This window comes from Anas platyrhynchos, chromosome 4 (genome assembly GCF_047663525.1).
Source record: "Anas platyrhynchos isolate ZD024472 breed Pekin duck chromosome 4, IASCAAS_PekinDuck_T2T, whole genome shotgun sequence".
Classification (NCBI taxonomy): Eukaryota; Metazoa; Chordata; class Aves; order Anseriformes; family Anatidae; genus Anas; species Anas platyrhynchos.
In genome coordinates, this window is record NC_092590.1 from 53,730,547 (window position 1) to 53,757,748 (window position 27,202).

The window sequence follows — 27,202 nt, forward strand, 5'->3', positions numbered from 1 at the left end:
AAATAAAATTAAATTAATTTAATACTGAAAAATAGTAGAATCCAAGCATCTGGGTCTACTGAGGCTGTTCCTTTGCTCTGTACATTCAAAATCATCTGTGAGATCCTCTAATTTAGGGTGGTTGGTATTCTATGGCAACCTGAGTTTCCTTCCTTTTTTTTTTTTTCATTTTTTTAGACAATACAGTGCCACTGTGAAGTGGTTGCTTAGGTTAACACCTTCAAACTCAGTCAGCCTGCTCTTTTCATACATTTGCTTGTTTCTGTTGATTTCACTCACTGACTTTTTTTTTTTCTCCTATTTGTACTGTTAAGGCAACAAATAAATCTTTGTTCATGCTGTTCCATTTAAGTCCATTAAAGCACTTCTTTAGTGTACTGTCTTGGGTATTCATTTACAATAGACCAAAGCAAGTTTCCTTTCCATTTGTAACTACTGTAGGTGAACACAGAAAACAGAATTTTAAGGATAAACAAGACCTGGGTTTTCACAGCTGTCTTGAAGGACTTTCATAGAAATAAAATAATCAAGTACTTGTTCTGACCTGCAGAATCTTCCCCTGGTGGCAAAGCCCCTCAAGGAATAAGCAGAATTTGAGTGAAGTCATCCCTAAAATGCATTTTTAATTACTCCTTTTGTTCCGTCTGTCCCCCTGCTGTTTGCCTCATACACTAATCATTTATAATCTGTGAGTGAATGAGTTACCAAAGTCCAGGTGGACCAGAGAGCAGAGGCAAGCCTCCTTCTTGAATTCTATCCCAAACCTATTCTTCTCCCACATGAAGAGGCGGGAAAATTGAGAGAGGTTTAGGCAGTCCTAATACCTATCTTTGCACTTCTCAAGGATGGAGTGGAAAATTTCACAAGCTTTCTTGGGAGGTGGCTTTTATCATTTGGAGAACTGGGTGAGGAGTCCATTGACTATTTGCAACATGCATTTTTGTTGGCCAAGTAAACTCGTAGCACATCGTTTGGCTTAAGCAGGCATTTGAACCATTGTCTCTCCCTTTTCCCCTCATGAATGACAGGTGACCAACAAACACAATGTGTCTAAGTCTCGTCTTCAGTACTATTTCCCAGCAGACTGAGCTCTGAAAAGAGATGTTGAGTTGTTCATTGGAGGTGTCATGGGACAGCCATGTAGGAAAGATCTGCCACAAAATGGAGTGGCTATTGATGTTTAGATCAGAGCCATGGTCTGGAGCTGTGACAAACACAATGGAAGCTTCGCTTCTTTATGTGATGTGGAGGAGCAAATGGTGGGATTCTTTGCAGATGCTATGAATTTTTTATTTCAGTGCATATCTCCCTCTTTACTGTGTCAAGAATTGCTTCATTAAAAGGCTAAGTTGTTTATTATTATTATTATTATTATTATTATTATTATTATTATTATTATTCACCACTTTTATTTTATATCCATAAAAGTCTACTGAGGAGTTTGCTTTCTATCCAAAAAGTTTTCTTCAGGATCTAATAAGTAATGTCAAGTTCCTTTAGGGAAATTCCTTTCCTGACTATGATAATGTCACACATTTTGTGTGTATGTAGTAAATATATAAGGCAGATAGTAACAGGTAATTCTGCAATCTGAGTTGTTCACTTCCTGTATATCCAAGAATTTTTCAAAATCTGAAATTTGGCTATTGGATGATTTTTTATTATTATTTTGTTGTTGTTGTTGAATGTTGAAGATGATTGTAGCTTTCTTGAAGGACCTTAAAGCATATGTTGTGAAGTTTTTTGGGGAAAGGAAAAACGTAAGAATTTTTTTTTTTTGATTTGCTTTTTAAGCAATGGAGAATCTCTGTCTGTAGTATGTAGTCTATATGTAGTATGTAGTATGTAGTCTAGCCCAGAATTATAAAGGCTGATCTTAAATTTCTGTCTGTGGCCCCAGAATTTGTTGTGTTTTCTGAGGACCACCAAGTTACAACAAGCTTCTATCAGGTCTCCTACTCCTTAGCTCCTCCCTTCTGTTTCAGGGGAGAGGAGGTAGAGGCAGAAGGCTGTATGTGCCTTTCATCAGTCTGTAATTTCCTAGCTTGGGGCAGCCGAGTGCAACACAAATGATACAAAAGAGAATAGAAGAGGTGGCCTTGGATTTATATATGAATTACAAATTATTGACTTGCAGGCTTTGGTAAATGTATACATAGGTATAGATATTTCTCTGTGCTTTTTTTTTGTTTGTTTGTTTGTTTGTTTTTTAGGAATACACCATAGATATAATTTTTGCCCAGACTTGGTATGACAGTCGTCTAAAATTTAACAGCTCAATGAAAGTGCTTATGCTTAACAGCAATATGGTTGGAAAAATTTGGATTCCAGACACTTTCTTCCGGAACTCAAGGAAATCTGATGCTCACTGGATTACAACTCCAAATCGCTTACTTCGAATCTGGAGTGATGGAAGAGTATTATACACTCTAAGGTGGGTTCTTAATAAATAAGTAGAAAAACAAAAACAAAAAAACAAACAGAATTGTTATAGCTAAGAATATGAAAATAAAAAATATGGAGCATGTCTCTGGCAATTCTTTCTTGGACCACAGGAATTTGAAAATTTTCTAAGGAGAAAAAGAATAAATTATTTGATCATGAAAAACATAAAATAGTTAGTAAAATAGTTAGTACTGAAATATATCGCGCAGATCATTGGGTAGATCCAATTGAAATGGATAGCAAATTTTAATTACATTTAGGTAAAGACAGGATTAAAAAAAAAAAAAAAAAAGATATTATGTAGCCAGTAACATAAGTCAATATATCAGTCAGTAACATATATAGTAACACATAATAGTGGTGGTCTGTCATTAAGCTAACACAGATCTAGTCATAAATCATTTAACACATTTCTGTGCTAAGCAGTTCAGTATTTAATTTTCACCCAATTATATTCTATCAGGAAAATATGAGTTCTTCAAAAAATAAAAATCATAAAAAGTTTAATTAATTCTAAGGACCAAGTTCTGCCTATACTACTTTACGTGTTTACCCTAAAAAGCTTTTAAACCTGTTCCTCCAAATTTGGCATAAGCAAACATGTTGGCAATTAATCTGCTTGGTAAATGGGGCATGCTTTAGATGATTTAAAGTTTTGCATGTAGGTTATCTGTATTGATCTTTTAGTCACTTATCAAAGAGTTCTTGAATAGCTTTAGTCTACAGAAAGGATTTTAGGGTCATCTCTCAGTTTTTATTTTCATTTTGCAAGAAAGTCTAAAAAATCTTGCTAGTTTTGGAGCTGTTAGTGAATGCAAAAGATGCCGTAAATCTGATTCTGCTCTCCATCAGTTATTACTATCATGATTACTATTTAAAGTAGAAAGTTTAAATTACTTTCTTTTTCTCATTTATGATGTTTTCATATGCAGGCTGTTAGTGTTGTATGAGTATTTTGTAAAAGTATTCTGTAACAGAAGAAAGAAGAATTGTATTGTTTTAAAGAGATTCTGTTCCCTTAATTTTTTCTTAATATGCTTCATTTGAAGGTATATGAACACCTTGGGAGAGCACTTTGTAAACAGTTTATTCTTCTGGTGTTTATAAAAATCCCTATATAGTCTCTTTTGTTAACATGATATTTATTTATTTATTTATTTTTAGCGAAAAATTTATACTTAGACTTTACCCTTCCTTTGTCTGTTTAGTTTAACAGTTTAATATATCAATCAAACAAGCAAAACAAACCAAAAAATGTGAAAAGCAATACTTTCTCCCAAAGCAATATTTTAGAGTTATTGTGCTGGAGTTTGAGCTATAAAGCGCAGTAAGCTAGTAATAAAAGAGCAAAACTGTGTATTCACCTGGCACTGTAAAAAGCAAACATCTGTATAGTTGAGATTATGGTCTGATTTTAGCCTTAAGTGGAATAACAGTGAGAAAACCATAGGTTGCTGATTGAAGCAACAAAAAGTAAGTCTGACAGTACTCCAGATTCCCCTGCACCACCACTCTTTCCTAACTCAAGGTGTGCTGATTCTTTAATGCTCAGTTACTCTTACATTCTGGCCTACTGAGTTTACTCTGAGCTTAGACCTTACTCATTCCTTTGCACCCTTCAGTGATTCCAGATCTGGTTGCATTGCTTTTAAAGAAGTCTGGTTTTGTTGTCTTTTTCTTTAAGTGCTTGATTATCCAAAGACTTAAAATGGAAAGCAAAGGCAATAAATGCATATACCATAGTTGGTAAATTTGAAAAGCATCTCCAGAGGTCTCTTCCCTCCTCCCCTCTCCTCCCCCCCCCCCTCCCGCCCAAGGTGTATAAAAAGAACTACACTTTACCTTATAATCCCATATCTTTCTCTTGGTCAGGTCAGATTTTGGGAAACCTAATGACATTTTGGGTAGAATAACTACTTAATTCACAGATTTATGGTGTTTTATGGTAGTGCATGGAACAACCCTTTTCCTATCTCTTTTATTCTGGTATGGAAGTATTGCATACACTTCAGCGCATGAGCATTTTGTTAATTTTCATGTTAATTTTCAAAGTCTTATTTTAGAAGAAATTCTGATTTTCTTCACTGTAGTACCATCAGACAAGGAACTATTCTAAATGCAAAGAAGGCAGTTCAGAGTGAAACCCTTTAATCTAGCTTTCAAGTGAAAGTTAGTTGAACTGTTTTTCTCATTCGTTGCTTGGAAGATCTTTGGAAATCTGTAATAGTGTTTTTTAAAAGCAGCAAATATTTCTGTTGTCCAAATAGTATGAGTTCAAAACTGCCTCTAAAATGTTTATTAGCTACCTGAATAACTTAAGTGCCTTAGACATTGGATGAGTAGAAATGTTATGACTGCTCTTTCCAGTCCATACTACTGTCTTTACCAGAGCTTCTTCCATAAGCGTAGAGCAGGCCCTATGTTAAAGTTTTGGTGTAATAAACTCCTCTCCTTGCCCTGCCTTCATCCCCATTCTTTTACCCCTTTTTCTTTAAGAGACATCTGGGAAATCCCTCAAATCACTTGACATTTTTGAAATTGACTTGATATGGCAATTGAAACAACACAGGTCCTCAGGCTGCATGTGATGATAGTTTTTTGTTCTTCAAAGGTCATGGTGGATGCTTTTTGCAGATACACAGTTGGCTATCCATAAGGTCCATTAAGTGGCAAAACTGATTTCAGTGCATGCTTTTTACTATCTAGTCTGAAGTTTCTGGATGTCTGGATGCTTGAATATAATCTCCCTTGTCTTTTTATTTTTTTCCTTTTTTTTTTTTTCTCTTCTTTTTTTTTCTTTTTTGTTTTCTGTCTTTCTTTCTTTCTTTCTTTCTTTCTTTCTTTCTTTTTAATTTCATTTTCTAATTAGACTGACAATTAATGCTGAATGTTATCTTCAGCTTCATAACTTTCCTATGGATGAACACTCCTGTCCACTGGAATTTTCAAGCTGTAGGTGGTACAATACTTTGTTTTCTTCTCTTTCTACATTCAGGCTTTAAATTTCCCTAAGTTTTGGCAACAAGAGAGCAAGTAATTACTTTTTAACGCCTTGCACTGAAGGAAAAATAACAGACTTGTTTATAATTTGCTTTGATTTATCGTATTATTTATTGCATTATTAAATGCAATAATGAATGAGTTGAATTACATGTGTTTCATTTAGTTGCAGCTTTAAAAATAATCATATTGCTTAGGAATGTGATGCAGTGCCCATTCCAGTTAATAGGAATCTATTTTCCTGGAAGAACTTTATTTTTTAACGCCTGCCATACTTGCCAGCTTTGAATTGGTTCCATGTGGTATACTTAAGAGCAAAAAGACCTGCTCTCTTCAGCCTGTTCTTGTAAATGCTAAATCAATATAACGACTCCTTCTACTTTCAGTCGAACTTACTTATATGAGCAACAAATACAACATACAGACTTATTTTTTTAATATAAACTATGTTAAATATATATATACTGTTCCTAAGGGAATTGTTCTATTACTGGCAAAAGAATCCTAAACAACCTGAACACAGCTAAACAATTTATTCCTAAATGTGAAATCTAATAGGCAATGAAATCAAACTTCAGTGATTCTTCTTAAATGAATATTTTCATTTAGCACTTTCTTTTTTAATATTTCTAGCTAAATTAACTTTGGTAGCTCTGATGATTAAATAAAATTTGGATAATTTGGAACAACATGTGAAACACATGAAAATCAAGAAGGTTGCAGTTCCAGTTGGATTACTGAACAGTGACTCCAGTCACAAAAATCCATGCTAGGAAACTGAAATTTTACCAACATATAAATTAGCAAGTGTATATATACTTTTAAGCTCTTTGTAGTCTATTAAACTTAATGTATATTACATATTGATACATAGTGATGACTCTGAGACAGTTTTTCATGTCAGAGCTCCAAAATTTTGTGAAGGTATTTCCTAACCAGTTGTATTTGTACTGTTTTTGGTTGATCACACTAGCTAGACTTAAAAGTTAGGCTAGATATTTTGTTATTGTTAGGTGTATCAGGTGGAGTACAGATTTTCTCACTTTCTGATGCACTTTATATATTGCCCTAGTTTAGTTTATAAAAAACTTCAGAAATCACAAAACATGCTTTGATATATACCATGGCTGAATACTTGATTTGCTCTGTTTTGTTCTAGATGGATATCCCAGAAATGAAATAGAATACAAATGGAAGAAAACCTCTGTTGAAGTAGCAGATCCAAAATACTGGAGATTGTACCAGTTTGCATTTGTAGGGTTACGAAATACAACTGAAATTTCTCATACTCTGTCTGGTAAGGCAAAGTGTGAAGTTTTATTGCATGTAATGTCAATGTAGAACAAATATAATAGAAGAAGATATAACTAAAACCCATTTTAAATGTCATCCAAGAATGCATTATTTATTTATATTTATTTATTTATTTATTTATTTATTTATTTATTTTTAATTTGTAGGTGATTATATTATTATGACAATCTTCTTTGATCTCAGCAGACGTATGGGATATTTCACTATCCAGACATACATTCCTTGTATTCTCACAGTTGTTCTTTCATGGGTGTCATTTTGGATCAATAAGGATGCAGTTCCTGCAAGGACATCTCTGGGTAAGGATGTGTTTTGTCACCTCTGAAGGTTCTGGTACTCCGCAGGAATACAAAACTGCAGAGGGCACTGAATTAACCACAGTTTATTCCCCTTCAGGTTATGACCGTTGCTTACCCTTTCTCTTGAACTGCAAGGTATGAGGATCCAGCTGTAGTAGCACAGCACAAGGAGGGAGTGTTGAGAATGAAAATCTGGAAATATTGACCCAGGCCTTGTGGACATGCTGCTGTTCACATAAATATATATTTTTCTTTTTTATATTCTTTTTTTTTTTTTTTTGACATCTCCATTCTCCAGAAAACTGTGAAGATATGTTTTTGTTTTTATTTTATTTTATTTTTATTTTATTTTATGTGTGTGTGTTTGGTGAATTTGTTTTGTTTATTTGTTTGTTTTAATAATGAAAACAAATTGCTCTCTTAAGTCCAAGATAAGAGAGAAAATTTGCAACCAAAGTTGAACGTCAAGCATTTAAGCACATTAAATTGCAAATTTTCTGTTTCTGTCCTTTGGGACATTGATTTTATTACAGATATTACTTAAATGTAGCAAGTTCACTACAGTTTTAGTTCTGTGTTAATGTTATCGTGGCTGAACTGATTAGTGTGGCACTAGCCTCCTACATGTGATCATCTGGGATTCATACACTGCCTTGTAGAAGTGTCATAGTCCCGATATATTCGTAATAGACGGAGATGCATGGAAGGCATAGGATGCACATTAGCAATTCACAGCTTAGCACTGGTGGGTGATTATAGTAAAACTGGTAATGGCAGTATGACCCCTTCTTTTTGGAAAGGCCAAGAGTTGAGATCTCTCACATCTTAGGATGTGAGAAATCTTCATCATTTTAAAGGGTTTTGAATACACCATTCCCACCTGGTAGGAGCATTTCCTACTAGAAGTAGGAAACTCCCTGCCTTTCCACTGAAAATGGACTACAGTCCAGTCGGGACTGGAAGATTAATGAGTCAAGAAAGAAATTAAGCAAAAATGAGCATGGCTAGTAGCCTAAGAGGTAAGGGAAGAAAATCCAAGTCTTGGATCTTACATATGTGCTATTCAAAAGTTCTGTGAAGGTTAGTGAAGAGAGCATAAAATCTTGAATAAATAAGTGAAATTATCTCTTGATATTAATAAATGTATTATAAAATTTCTTTTACTTTGTAATCATTGGGCATCATTTTGGGGACAGTCTAAGAGGATTCTAGCTGTAACAAAAAAAAACCTGTCATATTGGTATCCTGCTAGTATCTAATTTGTTCTTTTTACAGAGTGCTTTTTCTGTACCACTAACTCAGCAAATTTGCTTTGGATCTCATGTTGAAACTAGAGTTTTCATGCTGTCACTTCAGCAGTACTGTCTTTCATCTACTTGAGATGTACTACAAATGTTTGCCATATCATATTTATGGCTCCCTGCAGTTAACTCTGAGTTCCTTTTGTGTGAATAATCAAAAGCCAATGTTTGGCAGATTGTAGGATGACTTTTCTCAAATGCAGGCGTCCTGATGAAGAAAAAAAAAAAAGAGTTAAGGAGTTTAGACGTTAAACAGATGTAATTTTAAAGGGAAAAAAATAAAATAAGGACTGATAAATTAAGAAAAGAAATCCAAAACTAAGTAAGGTGCATCATGGCAAGTAGTTGTGATGCTGTGGAAGGTTTGCTTCCTTCCAGAGAGCGGAGAGGACTGGAAAAGTCCATGTCATCTTTCACCCTTTTGGAACAGAAGCCAGCAGAGGGAATAGTGGGTGTCACTTCCAACCTGGAGTCTGTGCTGGGGTCTATATAAAATGGTATATATAAATGAGGTATATATAAACTGCTTGGTAATTTTTCTTGCATACATGCTGGAAGATCCTGGCAGATTGGGGTTTCCCAAAGCAGAAGGATTGCAATGATTAAAGGCCTTTGGATACATAATTTTGCAGAGTAATGTCTAATTGATTCTCAAAAACATCTACTGGGAGCAAAGCACACTACTGAAAAACTGTGTGGTTGTCTGTGTGCCCTTTTAGGCAAGTAATTTCTTTGAAAAATCTGTTGCAAAATCACCTCTGCTTCCCTCCTGCATCATCAGTCAATAGCAACTCCTGATTCCATGCTTTGATTGAAAAGCCATAGAAAGCCATAGACTGGTATAGCACTAAAAAAAACAAACAAACAAACAAAAACTTTTAACTTTTTTTTTTTTTTTTTTTTTTTTCAATAAGCCTGCACATGTAAGTAACAAATTATGTGTGTGTTCAAGTATTGCTCTCCAAAGTAAAGGTCACATCTTAATTTTGGACTACTATGAAAAAGCTTTGCATCTCCCTGAAGCATCACATATAAGAAGAAAGTGTTAACACCTTCTAAATGTTAAACCAGTGAAAGGGGTATTGTTGAGATACTAAGCAAATTTCTACCAAGGCCAGCTTGTTCATTTAATTAACCTATATATAAGTAAATAAAGGGAAACATTTTCTATTACTAAAGACAAAGTGTTGAAAAAATATCTAGTAACAAAGAATGAGACCAGAAAGGCTAAGAGAGTCATCTAATTTGACCTACTACAAATCAGAAGCAAATAGTTGTAAACATTATTCATATAATCATATAACCATATAATCATAGAATCATAGAATACCTTGGGTTGGAAGGTACCTCATAGATCTTATAGTTCCAACCCCCCTGCTTAGGCAGGGATGTCACCCACTAGATCAGTTGTGCAGGGCCTCATCTAACCTGGTCTTGGGACATCCACAACCTCTCTCGGCAACCTGTTCCAGTGCCTCACCACCCTCTGAGCAAAGAATTTCCTCCCAACTTCTTATCTAAATCTCCTCTCTTTTAGTTTAAATCCACTTCCCCTCATTCCGTCATTATCCGATTGAGCAAAGAGTTGCTCCCCATCTTTTTTATAAGTCTCCTTCAAGTACCGAATTCCTTTTTCTGATGCTTTCTGAAAGTTTATTGTTTCTGTTTTTGTTGTTGTTGTTATTATTTTTCATTATTGATATATAATGCACCTTTATTTTATCTGTGTGTGTTTTTAGACATTTTAAACTACCAAGAACCAAGGGTCTTTTACCTGTTTATAAAATGTGTGCTTATTTGTACCACTTTGCCTATTGTACTTGTTTTACACATGCATTCTGTAACATTTATAAAATTATACAAACTTTATCAGTGTCTTGTTTTCTTTGATGTGTGTTGAATATGGGAAGGATTTAAATTAAAGGTGAAATGTGCTACCTTCTGAATGATCCCCTGGTGGGCACTGGATCCACAGTGTGTATGAATGTGATCTAGGATGAATTCTGTTGTGGCTCAGTTCTTGTATGCCTCATGAATGAATTAAGGGCTAATTTGTGTAGTGTATTTATATATATATAGTAACAATATGATCAAATTACTCATATATTTCCTTACTTTTCTGTTGTCTTTCTTACTTTCGTTATCAAACAGGCATTACAACGGTGCTGACCATGACAACATTGAGTACAATTGCCAGGAAGTCACTCCCAAAGGTTTCCTATGTGACAGCAATGGACCTTTTTGTCTCAGTTTGCTTCATTTTTGTGTTTGCTGCCTTGATGGAATATGGCACCTTGCATTATTTTACCAGCAACAGAAAAGGGGACAAAGGAAAAGATAAGAAGGCAAAACCTAAGCCATCAGTAAGTTTAACTAAATGATTAAGAAGGAAAAAAATGGTTCTTGATTTTATTATCATATTAATTTTGAGGTACTTTTTCAAAGACAGCTTATATATTTATTTATTTAATTATTTTTATATAAGTGGGGGGTTGTATTCGTTTTCTGTAAATACTACTAAAAAGCAAACTTTTGATCATTCCACTCATATGTGGGTGATAACACCAGTCTAAAACACCCTAGATGGTTGTTTTGATGTAATTTTCCATGCTATGCCCATGGTGCTTCCACAGCTGCCCATGGAGCTTGTGCCTATGGAGAGTTCTGTAGGGGCAAAGCATTTCTGGAAACAACATCTGTCAAAGAGCCACAGGTAAGATTTTAGCAACAAAGATAATGTAAATGGACCGAAGCTGTGAGGATTTGTTAGGGTCTGTATCACCTAATGTCATTTGGGTCTTACCTTGCTAACACTGCAGAGGAAAAACTGCTTATTACCAGTTAGAATTCTGACCCTCTTTCACTTCATAAACAGTACTTTAAGTAATTTTTTCATTTACTTCCATGTTTCTTTCTGGTAAAATGAATCTGCTGTTTTTTTACCAGTTGAGGTTTTTCTTGTATGAATGCCCAGATATCATAGGAGTAAATACTATTCTATTTTAAGAGAATTTCTGTTCACATGGTTAGAATATTGGAATTTCTGAAAAAATCCATTGTTGGAAGACAGTACAAATATTTAAAACTCATCTTTAAATTACTAAAATATTTAGGTAAAGGAATTAAATAGCTTATTCATTAGAACAGTAGTCCTATTAGTTGAGGCTTTATTCTAGTCTTCTTTGGGACCGAATAAAAGGAAGGACAAAGCTATAAAGCCCACTTTTGGATCATTTCATCCAAACAAGTTGTAGCATAGACAAATCAGTTGTCTTTCCTGGGAGAGGGCTGAATGACACCTGTGTAAGATCAAACAGAAGATGAAATGAAATTACAGAAGTCCAGATACGGAATTGCAGAAATCCTGGTATGAACCACATCTGTTTTGTGACTCACGTCAGTAAGTGCTGGTGCACCTGTTTTGAGCAGTGCTATTGTGGGAAATTGTTTTATGGCAGCTCTGTGGAACTGCTGTGGCTTAATAGCAGGGAAGTGAGAGTCCTTTTGTTTCATATGGACAACTAATAATGGTGAGCTGGTCCAAGAGTATCAGCTTGGTATATACAAGACTAGTGGTGAAAGGTTAGTACTACACTATCCTGCCTTTGTCGGGTATCACCATGATCCTCAGGGAATCCCAGACAAGAAAATTGGAAGTCAATTGGAAAATGTAGACCTAAAACCTCCTCGCTGTTAGTGGTAAGAGCAACTGCATGGAAGGTAGGTGTTAGCAAGGGCCACAGCTAAACTTACTGTCTTTGCTTAATGATAGAGGCTGCAGAATTTGGGGTACATCCCAGTGTTAGTATAGTTTCAGTTCAGTTTGAGATTATTGTGGCAACGAAGTCTCTACAACACTTAGGGATCAGGGATCAGAAATGGGTGTATGCACAGCTCACGCAACAAGGAAAAAGTGAAGAGAGGAGGATTACTGCATATTCAAACCAGTGAGAAAATAAAGATCAGCTGGTGGCAAATCAGCAGACATTGAAGTGGTTTGAAAGTATACTCTCAAGAAATGGAACACTGATACCTTCCAGAACTTGTCTTCCTATATCAGCCATTTGTGCAATAATCTGACAAGTGCTTTGAGATTTTCCACACATAAAATAATGCAAAATATAGAAGAATAGTGAAATATAAACTAAGACACATCGAATAAACAGCTGACATTTGGACTAAGATTAGAAGTAATAATAATACTCAAAACACTTTTCAGTTGTGTTTTACTTTGTTCTTAAAACATGCCTTTTATTTCTAAGGAGTGAAAAAAAATATTTTCACGTACAGTTCTTTAAACATGCTTCAGCACATTATGGCTTTAAGAGCATACTAGATAAATGGCTAAAAAAAGGGGGGTGTCAAATTGAATATATTTAGATGTAAAGTATTTTCATTCAATAAATAAAGTTTTTATTAAAATTTAAGAAAATCTAAAATTTCTTGCTCCAAACAGAGCAATTAAACAAAATATCTGGTTAATCAATAGGAAGTCACACAATTACAGATCTGGATTTATTTCTTCTTTTTTTCTTTCTTTCTTTTTTTTTTTTTTCTTTGTCAGAGACTACTATTCATTCTTTTGTGCAATTATGGATGTGCAATTAAAAAAGAAAAGTCTACACAATTTAGTTAATTTAATTCAAATAGTCATTTTATTTTTTTCTGAAAAGTTCTTATTCACAGGTGTGTTTTCCTAAGAAAAATTTCTTTGCATAAGTTTTATTTCTATTTCAAAATGCAATAAAATATTATTCCAAGAACTGATGCCGAAAAGGTGTAACAAAAGATCTTGTGAAGTAATGGTGAGATTTTACAAATGATTACTGCAATATTATTATCTTACAAAATATGTTCTGGCATAAATCAAGAAAGGTACTATGAATTGGCTTATGCAAATCCACATTAGTAATGATAATGAGTTTGGGCAGGAAAGATTAAACTTAATAAGTTGTGGATCTTGTTCTGGTTTCCATTTTACCTGAAGTGAATGTATCACCTATGTTATGAGCTCCACAGATGATGGCTGTCTTTTGTACATGTGTTATTGTTAATTCAAACTAATTTGGTTTTCATCTTACTGCAGAGTATTATAAATGCTTGTCACTGTATGTAGAATTTTATCTGCAGTATTAATAGTTATGTACATGCACAGTACACATATAGACTCTATATACTTTTTTTTTTAAAAGTCCCTGCCAGTCTCTGCCAATAACATGAGTTCATGTTATTGTGAAGTATTGTATTCTACTTTGCCACACACCATAAACCCACTTATGCCAAAAATGGAAAAAAAAAAAGGTTAGATGATTTTTTGTTTGTTTGTTTGTTTGTTCAAGTTACCAGTTGTCACTACAAGTTTCTTTGTTCTTTCTGGACTATTCACCTTTCTGATGATTTGAGCTCTGCTTTGTAATCTCTAAATTCATAGGTTATGGATCCTAGATGTGTTTTCTCTCATTGATGTGGATCCATGTTGGGCTCAGTAGGCCAAATTGCTAAGGAATTTATTTTAGTTTTGTCCTTTCCTGATCTCCAGATTTACCTTAAAGATTTCATTTGATATTTTGAAAAACATTGTAACTTTTTCACATCTTATCCCCTCACCCCACCTCCTTTTCCTTATTACATTGTTTTATGTACATGTTATGTATTCCCTGTAAGGAGCTAGGCCTGTAAGATGGCACTCTTTCTGCCTCTCTCAGGGCACCTCTACAAAATTCTACATGTACATCAAAAGCTAGTTTCAATCTACTATGGTGGTATAACATAGGATTTGTTGAACAGATGGCAGGGAGAATGCTGGTAATATTTCCAGCAACAGAAGAAACTCCAGAGCAAACGATCACTGAGTGCTGGAGAATCCTGCTGGGATTCTGAAGGTACAAGCTATTGAAAAGTAAGGATTTCCTTGGCTGCTCTTCTTATAGGACTGTTTTAGTTTTTCTTCCGTTTTGCTGTGGAATGGACTATTTCCTTGTTTCCCTTCTCTGAATGTCTTCCTGTGATATGTCAGTAATTCCTGGGAGCAGGTGACTACTATAGTAATCTGAGTGGTGAGTTAGGTCATGTGATCAATGTACCCTTGAAATATAAAACATTCCTTCCCCTTTTGGTGTTGAATTAACACATTGATTATGAAGTCTCACTGCATTCTTTACTGTGGTCTTAATCCCGTGTAATGCATAATGATTGGTTTTGATTGCAAAAAAAACGTTTTTATAATCTATATCTATTTTGGGGGAGAGATATTCTCCAGATTAGGCACAGATAAAGATGAGGTATCAATTCTCAGAAAATTAGAAATCATTTGTCCCGTCAACAATAAAAAGTTGTACCATCATTTTTTTTTTCCTACCATGATGTTTCTGAGTTGGGAATTCCTATTTTATTTCATAAATGAAAATGAATCATTCCATCAGTCTTACATTGGTGGAACCAGCAGTCAGAAAATTCTTGTAAAGTCAGAAATAGGCATGCCTATATTAAATAGACATATTTCCGTATATATTTCAAAAAAGTAATGGTTTTGTAAGTTCAAAACAAATTTAATGTTACATTTTACAAAAATAAGATCTGTTTGTAATGTCTCATATGTAGCTGCTGTTTTATTGTTGTCAGTATTTTATCATAACTGAAAAGAATAATGAGGTCCTTTAGGATGATAATTACCTCCTTAGGTCATCATGTCTAAAAAGTGTTGAAGCAGCAGTCTGTATGAATCTTCCTCTGGTAAAAATGCTTATTAAATAAAGTTACAAAGGCTATTAAAAATATAGAGGATACTGCACAGTTTTAACACTGTCCCCTTGGGATATGGTAGTAAAATGTCCCTGCAGCAATAAAGTTCCTCCTTTAACAATGTATAGACATCTGTGTACTGGCCAAAGTAATTTCCTGGAAGTGGGACAATTGGACTCTAAAGCATCAGAAGAATTGATATGATGTGGCTTCTTGCTTTTCATACATTTCTCATACTTTCCTATCATGTATACTTTCATACTTTCCTATCATGTATAAATTATATGAAGGATTCTTTTATATGTTTCAGTAGAGAGAGTTGCTGATTACTTCATTGTAAACTCAGTTAATGACTGCATTATTTCCTGTTTTGATTCCTTGTATGACAAGAAGAAAAAAAAAAAGTAAGAGCAGTATTGATGTAACCACCATATTCAGTCTGAAAATTTTAGGAGATGCCAGAAGTGGGATGGGAACGAAAGAATGAGTGAACAAGATGACTACAGAATAGTGTAAAAAGGTTATGGGATTTCGAAATTAAAACAAGGACAGACAGAGAAAGGGAGAATGTATTTTGGAATATTTGGGAAAACAAGGATAAGGAGTGAAGAGCTACATGGAAACAAAATAATAAAAAGAGGAAAGATGGGCAGTGGTAGTGCAAGTATAAGGAAGGTGGAAAGTCACAAGAAAGGTAGTAACAAACAACATATGTAATAGGTAATAAGGCACACAGATTATTTCTGTGAAAGTTATTTATGAATCTTAACACCTGTTACACTCAGTTTTAATGAGAATGCAAGAAGGTTGAGTTATGCACATGGAAAGTAGAAGTAAGAATTAAGAACTAAATTAATCATTTTCACTGACTTCATGGCATTCTCCTAAGGAGCCTTATGTCTTGGTTTCTTTCAGCATGGCATATTTAGGGATTTAGCGTTGGAGGGTTAGATGACATAACCTGGCCTTGTGTGTATCAGCCTGCAAAAATCCAACAGTAATGCTGTTCTGATCCCACTATCTTCCTTTAGTGAAAATCCAGAAACAAGCCCAGTCAAGTACTAAAGATTCCAAATGATAGTAAAGCCATCATTCCCTTGGTAGTGGTGCTTATATCCTGCCCATGGTTTTGTTTATGACCCAGTCACCAAGCTGTGGCTGACTTCAAAATGTCCTTCTGTGTAGAAGAACAGTGTTGTGTAGATGGGATCAGCTAACCCTATCTGTGTAACTATTTATCCAGTATTCCCAGATCCCATCAAAACCCAGTTTTCACTGTGGTAGGTGAAAAACATTTATGATATTTGCATGCCTGAGCTGATTATATAGAGCAGTTCATAATTTGCAAAGCTCCCAAAACTGTTTTCTGCAATATTTGAATTTCTTTATATTGTGCTAATGTGCTTATAGTGGCCCTTGCTGTGGGAAGCATATGGAATTATTTGATGAGAAGGTAGAACAAAAACAAACACTGTATTTTTCTTTTCTTTTTCTTTTTTTTTTTTTTTTTTCTCTTAAGAAACCACCTGCAATTGCTGTTCGACCTGGATCAACACTGATTCCAATTAATAACATTAATCATCTCCCCGAACGTGATGATGATTATGGATATGAGTGCCTAGAAGGGAAAGACTGTGCTAGCTTCTTTTGTTGTTTTGAAGACTGCCGCACAGGATCTTGGAGAGAAGGAAGGATACACATTCGTATTGCAAAAATTGACTCCTATTCTCGAATCTTCTTTCCAACAGCCTTTGCATTGTTCAATCTTGTTTATTGGATTGGCTATCTTTATCTATAAATTTCAGTGGTTGGACAAACTCAGAAAAAAAAAAGTTAGTTATCTGTCAATGCTTTTCAGTGAATGACCATGGAATGACTAAAGAATAGAGCTGGTCCAAAATGATTCAGATTGGATGTTTTTAAAATCTGAAACAATGAGAGAAAATATGATGATGTGGTCTCCCTCTTGTGATCAACTATAGAACATATTTTGAAGAGGAAATTTAAAAATAAAACTTCTTATGATTTAGGTTATCTGAAAACAAACCTATTTTTGTCCAGCTCTAACAAAATGCACAGACAAAAGGCTATATTATTGAACTGAACATTTCTACATAACCTTTGAATTTCAGTTCTAAATGATAATGCAGATGAATTTTGTAGCATCTCTTACACCTTAACAAATAAAGCCTTAATAATACGAGATTAGTTATTCTCATCCATTTCATCTATAAGATGATGATATTTATTAACTCCTGACTTTAAAAAGTTGAAATGGAACATTTCTATTTTTCAACTAGATATTTGTTCTCTGCTGTATGTTAAGAAGAATGGTTAAGTCATGATTAATCACATTCATATTTATACAAAACACAGAGACAAGAGCAGCAAGAAATGCGTATATTGCAAAAAATCCACAAGGGTAATTCTGAGCTTGTCTTATCCTGACCATTGATATAGGCTTTTGGCTTTCAGCCTTTGATTACATGTATGTCTGTACTCCGTCTGCTTTTATTTCACTATTGCAGGTTTCCCAGAGTTCTCCAAGAGGGCTACAAATTTGATAAATTCCTACCTAGCTACCATTGCTCTAATTTCATGGAATCCAGACTGGTGTTGGCTAACTTATTATGTTGGCCCTTCAACATAATACTCTACACATCCTCCCCATCTCCATCTCCTTTGTCTTATCCATACTCAGGGGCAGAGAAAGAGTTAAAGAGTTTAGTAGAATTTGTATCATCAGAGTTTGGAAAAACCCTATAGTATTACTATAGACTTTGTATTCAAAACCATTTAAAACCATTTATCCATCCTATCCATTTATGAATAAAATATAGGACCTGGTCTGCTTCACATACAGTATAGTTTTGTATATTCTGTTTGTTACTGCTTATGATTCTCACTGAGCCAAAGCCAGATTTACTGATACTGTGTTACGGATTGCTGTGTAATTACCTCCTTGATATATATATATATATATATATCCTTGATATATATACTTTTTTTTTTTCTTTTTCTTAATGAAAAAGCCTTTTCATAAGAGGAAAAAATAAATATAATTCTTATGTATTACAGATCCTTCTTCAAGATGGGATGTATCCCCCCAAAATCACAGGACCAGTACTCTAACCTTTCTATGGTCAGAGCTTCTGTTCCCTTTAGTAGGAATTCTTCAGTGGTAGTCTTTCTGGACTAACTTCTATGTGTTGACTATTGCTGGCTGGCAGCATTTACTGTCTAAATTCTATTTTTAAATCCATTGTCTTCATTATAGAAAAATGCAGTCTTTCCTTCTTTCTCAGAAAGAAACTGGTCTCAAGTGAGCTTGCAAAAATCACTGTAAAATTAAGATATGCATTAAGTAGAAGTCAGAATTACACAGAAAACCTTACAGATCTTTAAAGAGGATTAATGGGATTAACATTTGGCTGTAGGTGAGGATGCTCGGTACTAGAGATAAAGACATGATTAATGGTTAATTATAGAAAATGATACATGGAAGAAGCCACCTTCCCACCCCCTCCCCCATATTTCTGAATGTGCTACCTCCTCTGAATTTTTATCAGAAAAAAAGTAATGGATTTTCATAGGCTAGTTGGTACCAGAATTAATAAGATGTTCAGTACATATGTGAACAGTTACTGCAGTGTTCAGCCCCAAAGTTTAATAAAGAATGCCAGACTGTGTGCGGTGATTCTGGAAGCAAGTGTGACTGAGAAGATCACATTTTAGTTCAAGCTTTATTTCTTTATTTAGCCAAACATCATCTGTTGTATGACCTTTCTAAGCACCTACTTCCTCTGACTGGTAGACTGAGGGTAGAAGTGCAGCATCATTAACAATGTTATTGTTTCTTTAGATTCTCATTTTCAGAAAATGTTCAGTACAATGGAAATATGTCAGTTTTAATTCCATAGTGCAGTGTGATGTTTTTTGACAGCACGCTAAACATCTTCCTCTGTAGGAGGGATGAAGGTGGCTTCAGTAGCAGTATGTTAGATGCATATTTGAAAGTCATTCTACTTGCTACTCAATACAGGTCCAAATTTTTGTGAGCTCCTGCTTGTCATTCATTTATCTTTAAACAACAGGGACTTGAAAGAACTTGTCACTTTGCAAGGGGAAATACAAATTTCACAGCACATCCAGTTAGTTTTTTTATTTGGTTGTCAGTTGCCAATCAACCTCCAGTGATTTACCTGGGCAACAGAAAACATCCTGAATAAAGGAGGGATGGATAAAAAGTCTTTCATCTTTAATTTCTATAAAACAATGTAATGAAATATTAAATCTATTGAATGTTATGACTTTTGTTTAGAGATGCACTTGCTTCTGTCTGTTGACAAACTTTTCTGTGTATTTCATTTGTTTCTGATGAAATCATTTCAGTTTCCCATAGTACTGTGAGTTCAAATTGAAATGGGAATGCAGTGAACTGTAACTTAGCATGTAATAAATGTGTTATTTTAGTCCTATGTGTTTTTTTTTTTTTCCAGTTTGCATGTAAACTATAAATTACAAGAACTCTAAGCATTGGTCAAAAAAAAAAAAAAGGCAAGAAACAGAGACAATGGTTACCTAGGCTTAGATGCTGTGACCATTTTTGAAATCTACCTGGAAAAAAACCCATTTGCTGATAGCTGGGATTACAATATATGGAGTCCTATTATTCTAACCACTACTGCTTAAAGACATGCTTAAACCTATTCCTAATCAGTACTGTAATTAGGCCAGAATTTAGAAAAGTGTGTGCTTATGTACTGACATAAAGAGTGATGCTATCCTGAATTGATGCCATTAAGACATGCTTAATTTGCATTAATTTCAATAATGAGTGCTCAGTAGCTCAAATCATTGAGCATTAAGGATGGGAGCCAAAGCCTCTTCAGTAAAACATTTTCTCATTGAAAGAAAGGGACACAGAGGAGAATTTGCCAGAAAGGCAGAGAGGGGACAAACAAGTCTATGGAAACTGTTTGCACCCATTGTGAACATCTCCTGAAATGTATTTTTCAAAACAGACACATTTCTTTCCTGCATTTGTGTTTACCACTTGTAAAGTAAGTACAGGTCAAAGTGTTATTTTTTCGTAAGGTTTTGTCTGTGATCGTACTTCCTGATCTTCAGTGCGTGTCTTCTGTGTTTGAATGCATCTGTTTAATGTAGTAGCAGTAAGAGTGTAACCAACGCATGAGCTCTGGGTAGTGTATTTTATATTCACATGTTGATGTCCTTCAAAGACTTTAACCTTATCCAGTTTTCTGACATTCAGAGACATAGGATTGTGGAAGGCTTTGAAGGAGAATCACCTCCAACACAGTTTCTATAATTTTCTGTTGCTTATTTGTAATGGTAGTAAAAGATTTGTTTAAAATTGTTATCTGAACTGTACTTTGCAATTTGTAATTTGTGAGCACCTTTGGCCTTTCAATTGAAAGCTCAACAGGAGGAATCTGGATTTAAATTGCCATGATGTAAGAGATGTATTTTATTTAATTGTATCAGTTATCATTTCAGTTTACTGTTTCCATAAAACTGAGGATTAATGTTAATACTTCTAATTTGCATTTTTAAAATCATTGCTTTCATAACTTTTTTTTTTTTTAATTTACTGCAGTTCTCAGCTTAGTTATACATTAAAGACATTATTTTATGTTTGTAAAATAAAATTGTATTTTGTGGTGTTTATAATAGAGAGAATAGCAACTGAAGTAAAATTTCTTACCTAGACTAGAGTTTAGAATATGAAACAAGGAATTAGAAAGAAATGTTGTGCTTCCACTCCTGAAAAAAAAAAAAAAAAAAAAGTGAATTTCCACAATGAACATGCCATGGGGGAAATTGACTCAATGGCAAAGGTTTTTCAGGCTGAGAAAACACCTGTGCCGGTTCACACCATGTACTTCTTACCCAAGTGGTTTAAGTCAACAAAAATCAGTATGTCCTTTGATGGTCTTCTTTGCTTCTGCTTCAATAGTTCCAGCAATTGCAGTTGGAAAGCCATGTTGCCAGATGACTCAAAACCTGAAAAAAAAGAAAAAAAAGAAAAAAAAAAAGGTTATTATTATACTCTTGTCTAAGATAATGTTACAACGAGATGGAAGGGATCATCTGACTGATGATGCAACAGTATGGCCCCCTAGATCACTAAGTTTCTTTCTCTTTCAGATGTTGGAAAGGTGGATTATGATCATGTCAGGCATAAACCAGTGTCCTCCAAGGATTCTGGTAACAGTTTTTGTTTTGTTTTGTTTTGTTTTTAAAAAGGATGATTTCTGCCTGTTCTGCCTGCTGGTCTATGATTTCAAACAGGCTACATGATTTCATTTAGAAGATGGATCAGAGCTATTACTTCCAGAACAATGGAAAATCATCCCTGTACATCTGTCTGCACATGTACAGTTTCATTGTGTTGACTGTCCTGTTACAAGGCACTGGATTTTTATTTTATTTTATTTATTTGATTTGATTTGATTTGATTTGATTTTCTGCATATGTGGGATAATTTGGATTGTACTCCTGGGCAAGATGTCCAAAACTTGTTACAGGTTGTGGGTTCTGAGGCCTGTTCTAGATCAGTGAATACTAAACTTTTGAGGTTATATATTAGTAAATCTCACCGAGAGAACTGGAACATTACAAAGGCTTTAGAGGAAACTTCAGGCTGCCATTGCAGGTAAGCAGATAAAGTTTAAAACTGTAATAGAATAAAGAATCTCCACCTTTTATCTATAGGCAGGTATTTTTGCCCACTAAAAAGTCTGCAATATGTATTAAAAAAATATATTAAAAGTTTCATGGTATTTTAAGGAAGAAATTATATCTGTAAAATTGCTGAGCAATCTCATTTCCCTTCACAGTGACAAATCTTGCTTTGCCTACAAATTTTGCTTATGGTAAATCAACATAATATGAGCTGGGTGAGGGAGCCACGGGGGATGTTAAGACCTATAAACTGTTCTATGTTCTTCATCCCTGTTCTTAGTCAAGAAAAGAGTATTAAAGTACTAGAAAGTGTATGACATGTATAAATGAGGACAATTTTTCTACTGAAAACAGGGCTTGAGTTTCACTAACTGATAGGATCCAGAAAGAGACAGGAGTCTGCTCACAGTAATAAGGCTTCCTTTTTGTAATTCTTTGTGGTAGCTGCTTTTCCATACATCTCTGCATGCCTACCTGAAACTCAAAGATTACCCAGGCTGGAAGTAATTTGTTTGCATTTCTGGCTTCACAGAATGATCTTTATCATCATGGTTTGAGTCTTGCTGAATTCAAAAGAAAGGTTTCCTCTTCAAGCTTCCCTGAACTGAATTCATTCAGGGAATGTATGAGAGGTCTAGCCATTGGAAAAACGATTTTCTTTTGATCCAGCTGAGAAGGCAGACTGGCTCTGTAGGGTGGCATTAAGACTACTTTGTCATTTAGATTTGAAAATGTTAAACACTCTTAACAACAATGACCAGTACTGTCCCCACAGAGAGTATAATATTTTTTGCCAATTCAATATTTAAAAACAAAACCCCCAAATGGCTTCTGTGGGTGGGAAGTAAGGATGAGTCATTGTTTACTGCAAAGTCAATTTCCCTTTAAATTGTTTTTCCTCTGGGAAAAACAGTAAATACAAACTTTTTGGTTTGCGAAGTCTGCAGAAAGCAGGTCACAGTCATTTTAAACAGGTAATGTCATGTTTGTCCCTCTGCCTCTGATGGTATAGGAGCAGGAAAACTGAAGGGACTTGAAGGGTTCGGAATACTCAAGACAGGTAAATGTGGACATCTGTGTATTCACAGGCTCAACATAAATACACCATCCGTGTTCACACTTTAGTCACCCAAAAAATCTTAGTGATTGGTGTGTCTTCACAACATTTGCTTTTCTCACTGTTGCCCACCATGAATGCCCAGAATGTTCTTCATGGTCATTGAGGGTTGCATTATGATATATTTGTTTATAGTTTAAATTATAATATAACATAAATACTTCCTTAAATGAAACCAAGGGATCAGAATCTGTTAATCTTATGTTGATTCCTATCTTGAAAAATATAATACTTGTTTATAATTCCTATTCCAATTAATTAAACAATAATGCTGTAATTTGTATTCCTCTCTAATGAATTTTTATAAACAGTGGTTTTGTTTTGTTTTGTTTTTCTATATATTATTTTTACAGTTTGTTTTATAGTGTTTCATCTGAAGACTAAGTTTATGGTAATTGTTCAAAAGTAACACCTGGTAATTTATTGTATGACGTCTCTATTATATTGACGTTTCATTATAATAGCTGCTTCAAATGTGCATACACCCTTATTGAAGGTCTTTGTCTCAACATTTATAGGTCACATAATGTTTCACAGATTCACAATTTGTTTCTTACTAATACATACTAATACACCCTTTTTTATTTTTTATTTTTTATTTTTTCTCTGTTTTTAAAAAATCTGTCATTTTTAAGCTACGTAATTGAACATTCATACCATGTATTCAATTTGGTAGAGTTTTGGCAGCAGTGGACAATATTGCAATTTATGCATCAATGTTACTTTTAAAATGATATATGAAAGCCTTTGTTGTACCTTCCTGAGCAAAAATACAGAACATTAAGATAAATTGAATAATTTTCAGTGCTCCTTCTAAGGAGTATATATAAAATACATAATACTAATGCAAATCTGCTATCCTATTTCAGTTTTACATTCAGAAGCCTCCTCAGTTGGGCTAATATTGTATGTGCTGATATTTACAGTTCTGCTCAGTTATTTGGTACTTCTCCAAAAACCTTGTTGTGCAGTTGTCCATTATTATATTCAGTTGCCCAGAAACATCAAAGTATCCTCACAGGCTTTTAATGTGATTAAACCATGACTTCTTCAGCCCCTCTTAAAATACCGTAACATTTTGTGTGCAATGCCAAAATTAAAGCATTTTCAGATATTAAATTGAATATTATTTGCTTCTCTGCTTTGATAAAGTCTGTGTGCCAGGTTAGAGTAAAACATTGATATGACCATTTTAGTATTTGACAACATTATTAAAGAGCACAATGGAACAGAAAACTTCATAGACGACAAACTGGTGATGCTCTTGGCTAAGTCCCATACAACTAAGATTTTGCAAATGTATTAGAAATTATATTAGCAATTAGCAATAGAAAGACATTTTCATATATAGATTAGAGAGCATATTCTTAAACCTTTTTATATACATCAAGCTCTGATTGTCATTTTCAGAAATATTTTTTTCTATAAAAATTTTGTTCTAAGCATAAAAAAATATGTTTTGTTATTTATTTTGTTTGCGCAGTTAGAATGCAGAAATATTTCAGAAGTTTAAAATAATTCTGGATTTATTTGATGAGTTTTGTGGATTCACATTAATTTATTTTTACTAAAAAACAAAAACAAAGCAACAGAATGGAGAACATAAATGTTCTGACTGAAGATAAGAATTGGTATCACTGAAGATAAACATGAAAATTCTGCCTCTGGTGAAAAGTTGATTTGCAGATAGGAAAGAATTTCGTCAGTACTGAGGGAGGTGCTGTGATTGCATTCACGGAACAGATGGATTCTAGTCTTCATTGTATGAATTCTATTGCTGTCAAGGTAAAAGATGTACTCAGAGTTTATTTTTTTTATAAGCTTCGTTTTCCAGTGTGTAATTTAAATACTGTTTTAATTTAAAATCTGTTAAATACTTGCTTTCTAGAGAGTGGTGAGTGTTTATCCCTTTCTGTCTTTCTTTAAGCTTGCATTTAAAGCAATCCAAAAGCAAGGGACTCAAACTAACGAGGTATCACAGATAGTTTTAAATAAATATAAAATTTAGATTTCTGTAGAATATTGCAGAAAGTTCAAATATATTTCAAGGTTATATATAATTTTTTAGCCTTTTGTTCTCTCTTGCCTGTGGGGTTTTTATTATTATTACTGATTTTATTTTATTTTATTTTATTTTATTTTATTTTATTTTATTTTATTTTACTTTATTATTTTATTTTTATTTTATTTTTTTCTGAGGTCTGAGGAGAGATGAAAGCAAATAGAAGGACTTCACCCAGTGTTTTTTTGACAACAGAATACCTCATGCAGAATAGTACATTTGCTGCTAAAATCTGATTTTGAGTACTCCTTTGAGACTGATGGAAGGAATAATGCTAACAAGCTCAGAAAGGAGGAGCTTGCAGCCCTCATTATCAGAAGGTGTTTAGCTGCTCAAAGCATTGAAAGCAGAATTTCTGTATTAAGGTTATAGGAGAAAAACAAGCGTAGAAGGACTTCTGAAAAAAAAAAGTCAAATCTGTTGCCCAGAGAAGACTGACATTAGTTTGAAGGATAGGTGTTATAACTCATTACTGTATTGTAAATGTTAATATGTTAATGTCTACAGAATTTTCATATAGATGTTGCACTAGTCCTTGTGCATTGAGTGGAAATGTGCTTGCACCCTGATGCATGGTTCATACTGGCGTCTCTAAGACATGGCTTGTAATATTTTTAATGTAAAACTATGAAAGCCATAGTCTTTAAAGTAAAAGTAAAAATAGTAAAAACCACCACTGAATACCATGTGTTCTGTGCAAAATGAACAAATTAGATGTTTGTGCTCTGATGTCTCTAAACTGGTAAGAATTAAGAGAGTTTCAACACTGAACTTTGTAAGAGTTGTAATGCGTTGTTGGCACTGTATCTGCTGTGAAGTGCATTGGTTACACTGTGAAAAAAAAAAATTAAATAGTGCCTGGCTGCTTACTTTTAAATGCTATTTATTTTCTATGTGGCATACATTCTTTTCTCTTTAGGAATGAATAAAGACCAACCAAAGGTCTGGAGCCAAAATTCCACTTTACCAGTCATTTTGTTTGGGACCAGTTTAATAGCACAGACCTAATGAAAGATTTCCTGTTACTGCCAAAAGGAATGGTCCTGTAATGGTGATTGGATAATCCCACTTTCCTTCCTCTTCCAGGATCCCTCGTGGCCATGATGTTTGTCTCCATTTTCATTGTCTTGCTTGTTATTTTATAAAAGCTTGTACTTTTCTATTAGTTGTGTCAGGGGGCAAGGAGCAGAGTTCATGCTGAAAGCAGATGCCTGGGGGAAAATCACTCTTTATTTTCCTCAATCCTCAAATAGTTTTTACTCTTTGATCTGGATGGCACACAGGAATATCTGCCTGTAAACACCAGATTCCTCTTGTGATCTGTTCCAGGAAATATTTTTAAGTCATTCTAAATAGACTGTGGAAAGTTGATGAAAGAGGCATACAGTCAACATAAAAAACAAAACAAAAAACTCTGGGAAAGGAGTCAGAGATGTTCTAAGCCACTGTGGGCATTCAGAGTTCTGGAGGATGCCATAGATTTCTGCAGCCACTTATACATTTACATTAAAAACAGGAATCTCAGCAATGTCTAGGTTCCTTTCAACACTGTATGTTCTTCTTTCACTGGTAACTACCTCCAGTATTATGACTTGCAAGGTGTGATTTAAGTTATTAGGGTTACTTAAACTAAAGGATGGTTGATACTAATAAAGAAGGGGGAGATGTGGGAGTGTGGCCATGGGGATCAGAAAGCCCCATGGTTGATGATAACATTAGACTCTTAACAATGAGGCCATCAGGAATGTAAAAGAGCTTAGAGGGAACAAAGAAGGGTGATTCAGGAGATGCCATGCAGTCTCAGGTTGCTTCTCCAGCCATTAAGGCATGGAAGTTTCTGGGTGTTTGCTGTTGCTGTTTTATTCAGAGTTGTTTGACCAATGAAAAGTTGTTTTTGAAAAGGACTGCTGTGGGGAGAAGGGTAGAGCCTGCCCTCAAGATAAAAAAAAAAGGCAACATGATGAAGTTGTGTCATCAATAAAGAAGCAGGAAAGAGGAATGAAAAGGAACAGGCCAGCAGAACGGAGACTAGGATGGGAACAGGCACATTGATCGCCCCATGAAGATAGGTTCGGCCAAACTCAGCAAACCACTCAAAGAAGCTCGCACAGAAAGTTGCTGGAAATAGCTGCACGGGAGCTGGAGAGAAGCTCGAGCTGAGAGAAGCAGACCTGCGCACACAACTGCCCGTCGCCGGTAAGCAGTTGCGCATCAT

General features: G+C 34.5%; 1 protein-coding gene across 2 annotated transcripts in view; it reads left to right on the top strand.

Annotated features, from left to right (window-relative positions):
• Positions 1-19,578, top strand: part of GABRG1 (gamma-aminobutyric acid type A receptor subunit gamma1) — a 57,714-nt gene extending 38,136 nt beyond the window's left edge. Inside the window, exons 4-9 of one of the 2 annotated variants that reach the window (XM_027457150.3) lie at positions 2,214-2,434; positions 5,315-5,397; positions 6,605-6,742; positions 6,906-7,058; positions 10,511-10,722; positions 16,620-19,578. In XM_027457150.3, the coding sequence (XP_027312951.1) occupies positions 2,214-2,434; positions 5,315-5,397; positions 6,605-6,742; positions 6,906-7,058; positions 10,511-10,722; positions 16,620-16,898 (1,086 nt within the window). In that variant the 3' untranslated portion in view covers positions 16,899-19,578. Of the gene's footprint in view, positions 1-2,213; positions 2,435-5,314; positions 5,398-6,604; positions 6,743-6,905; positions 7,059-7,155; positions 7,309-10,510; positions 10,723-16,619 lie in introns of those variants that run through there. The other variant, XM_072037648.1, reaches the window with a different exon arrangement.
• Positions 19,579-27,202: the final 7,624 nt, after the last annotated feature.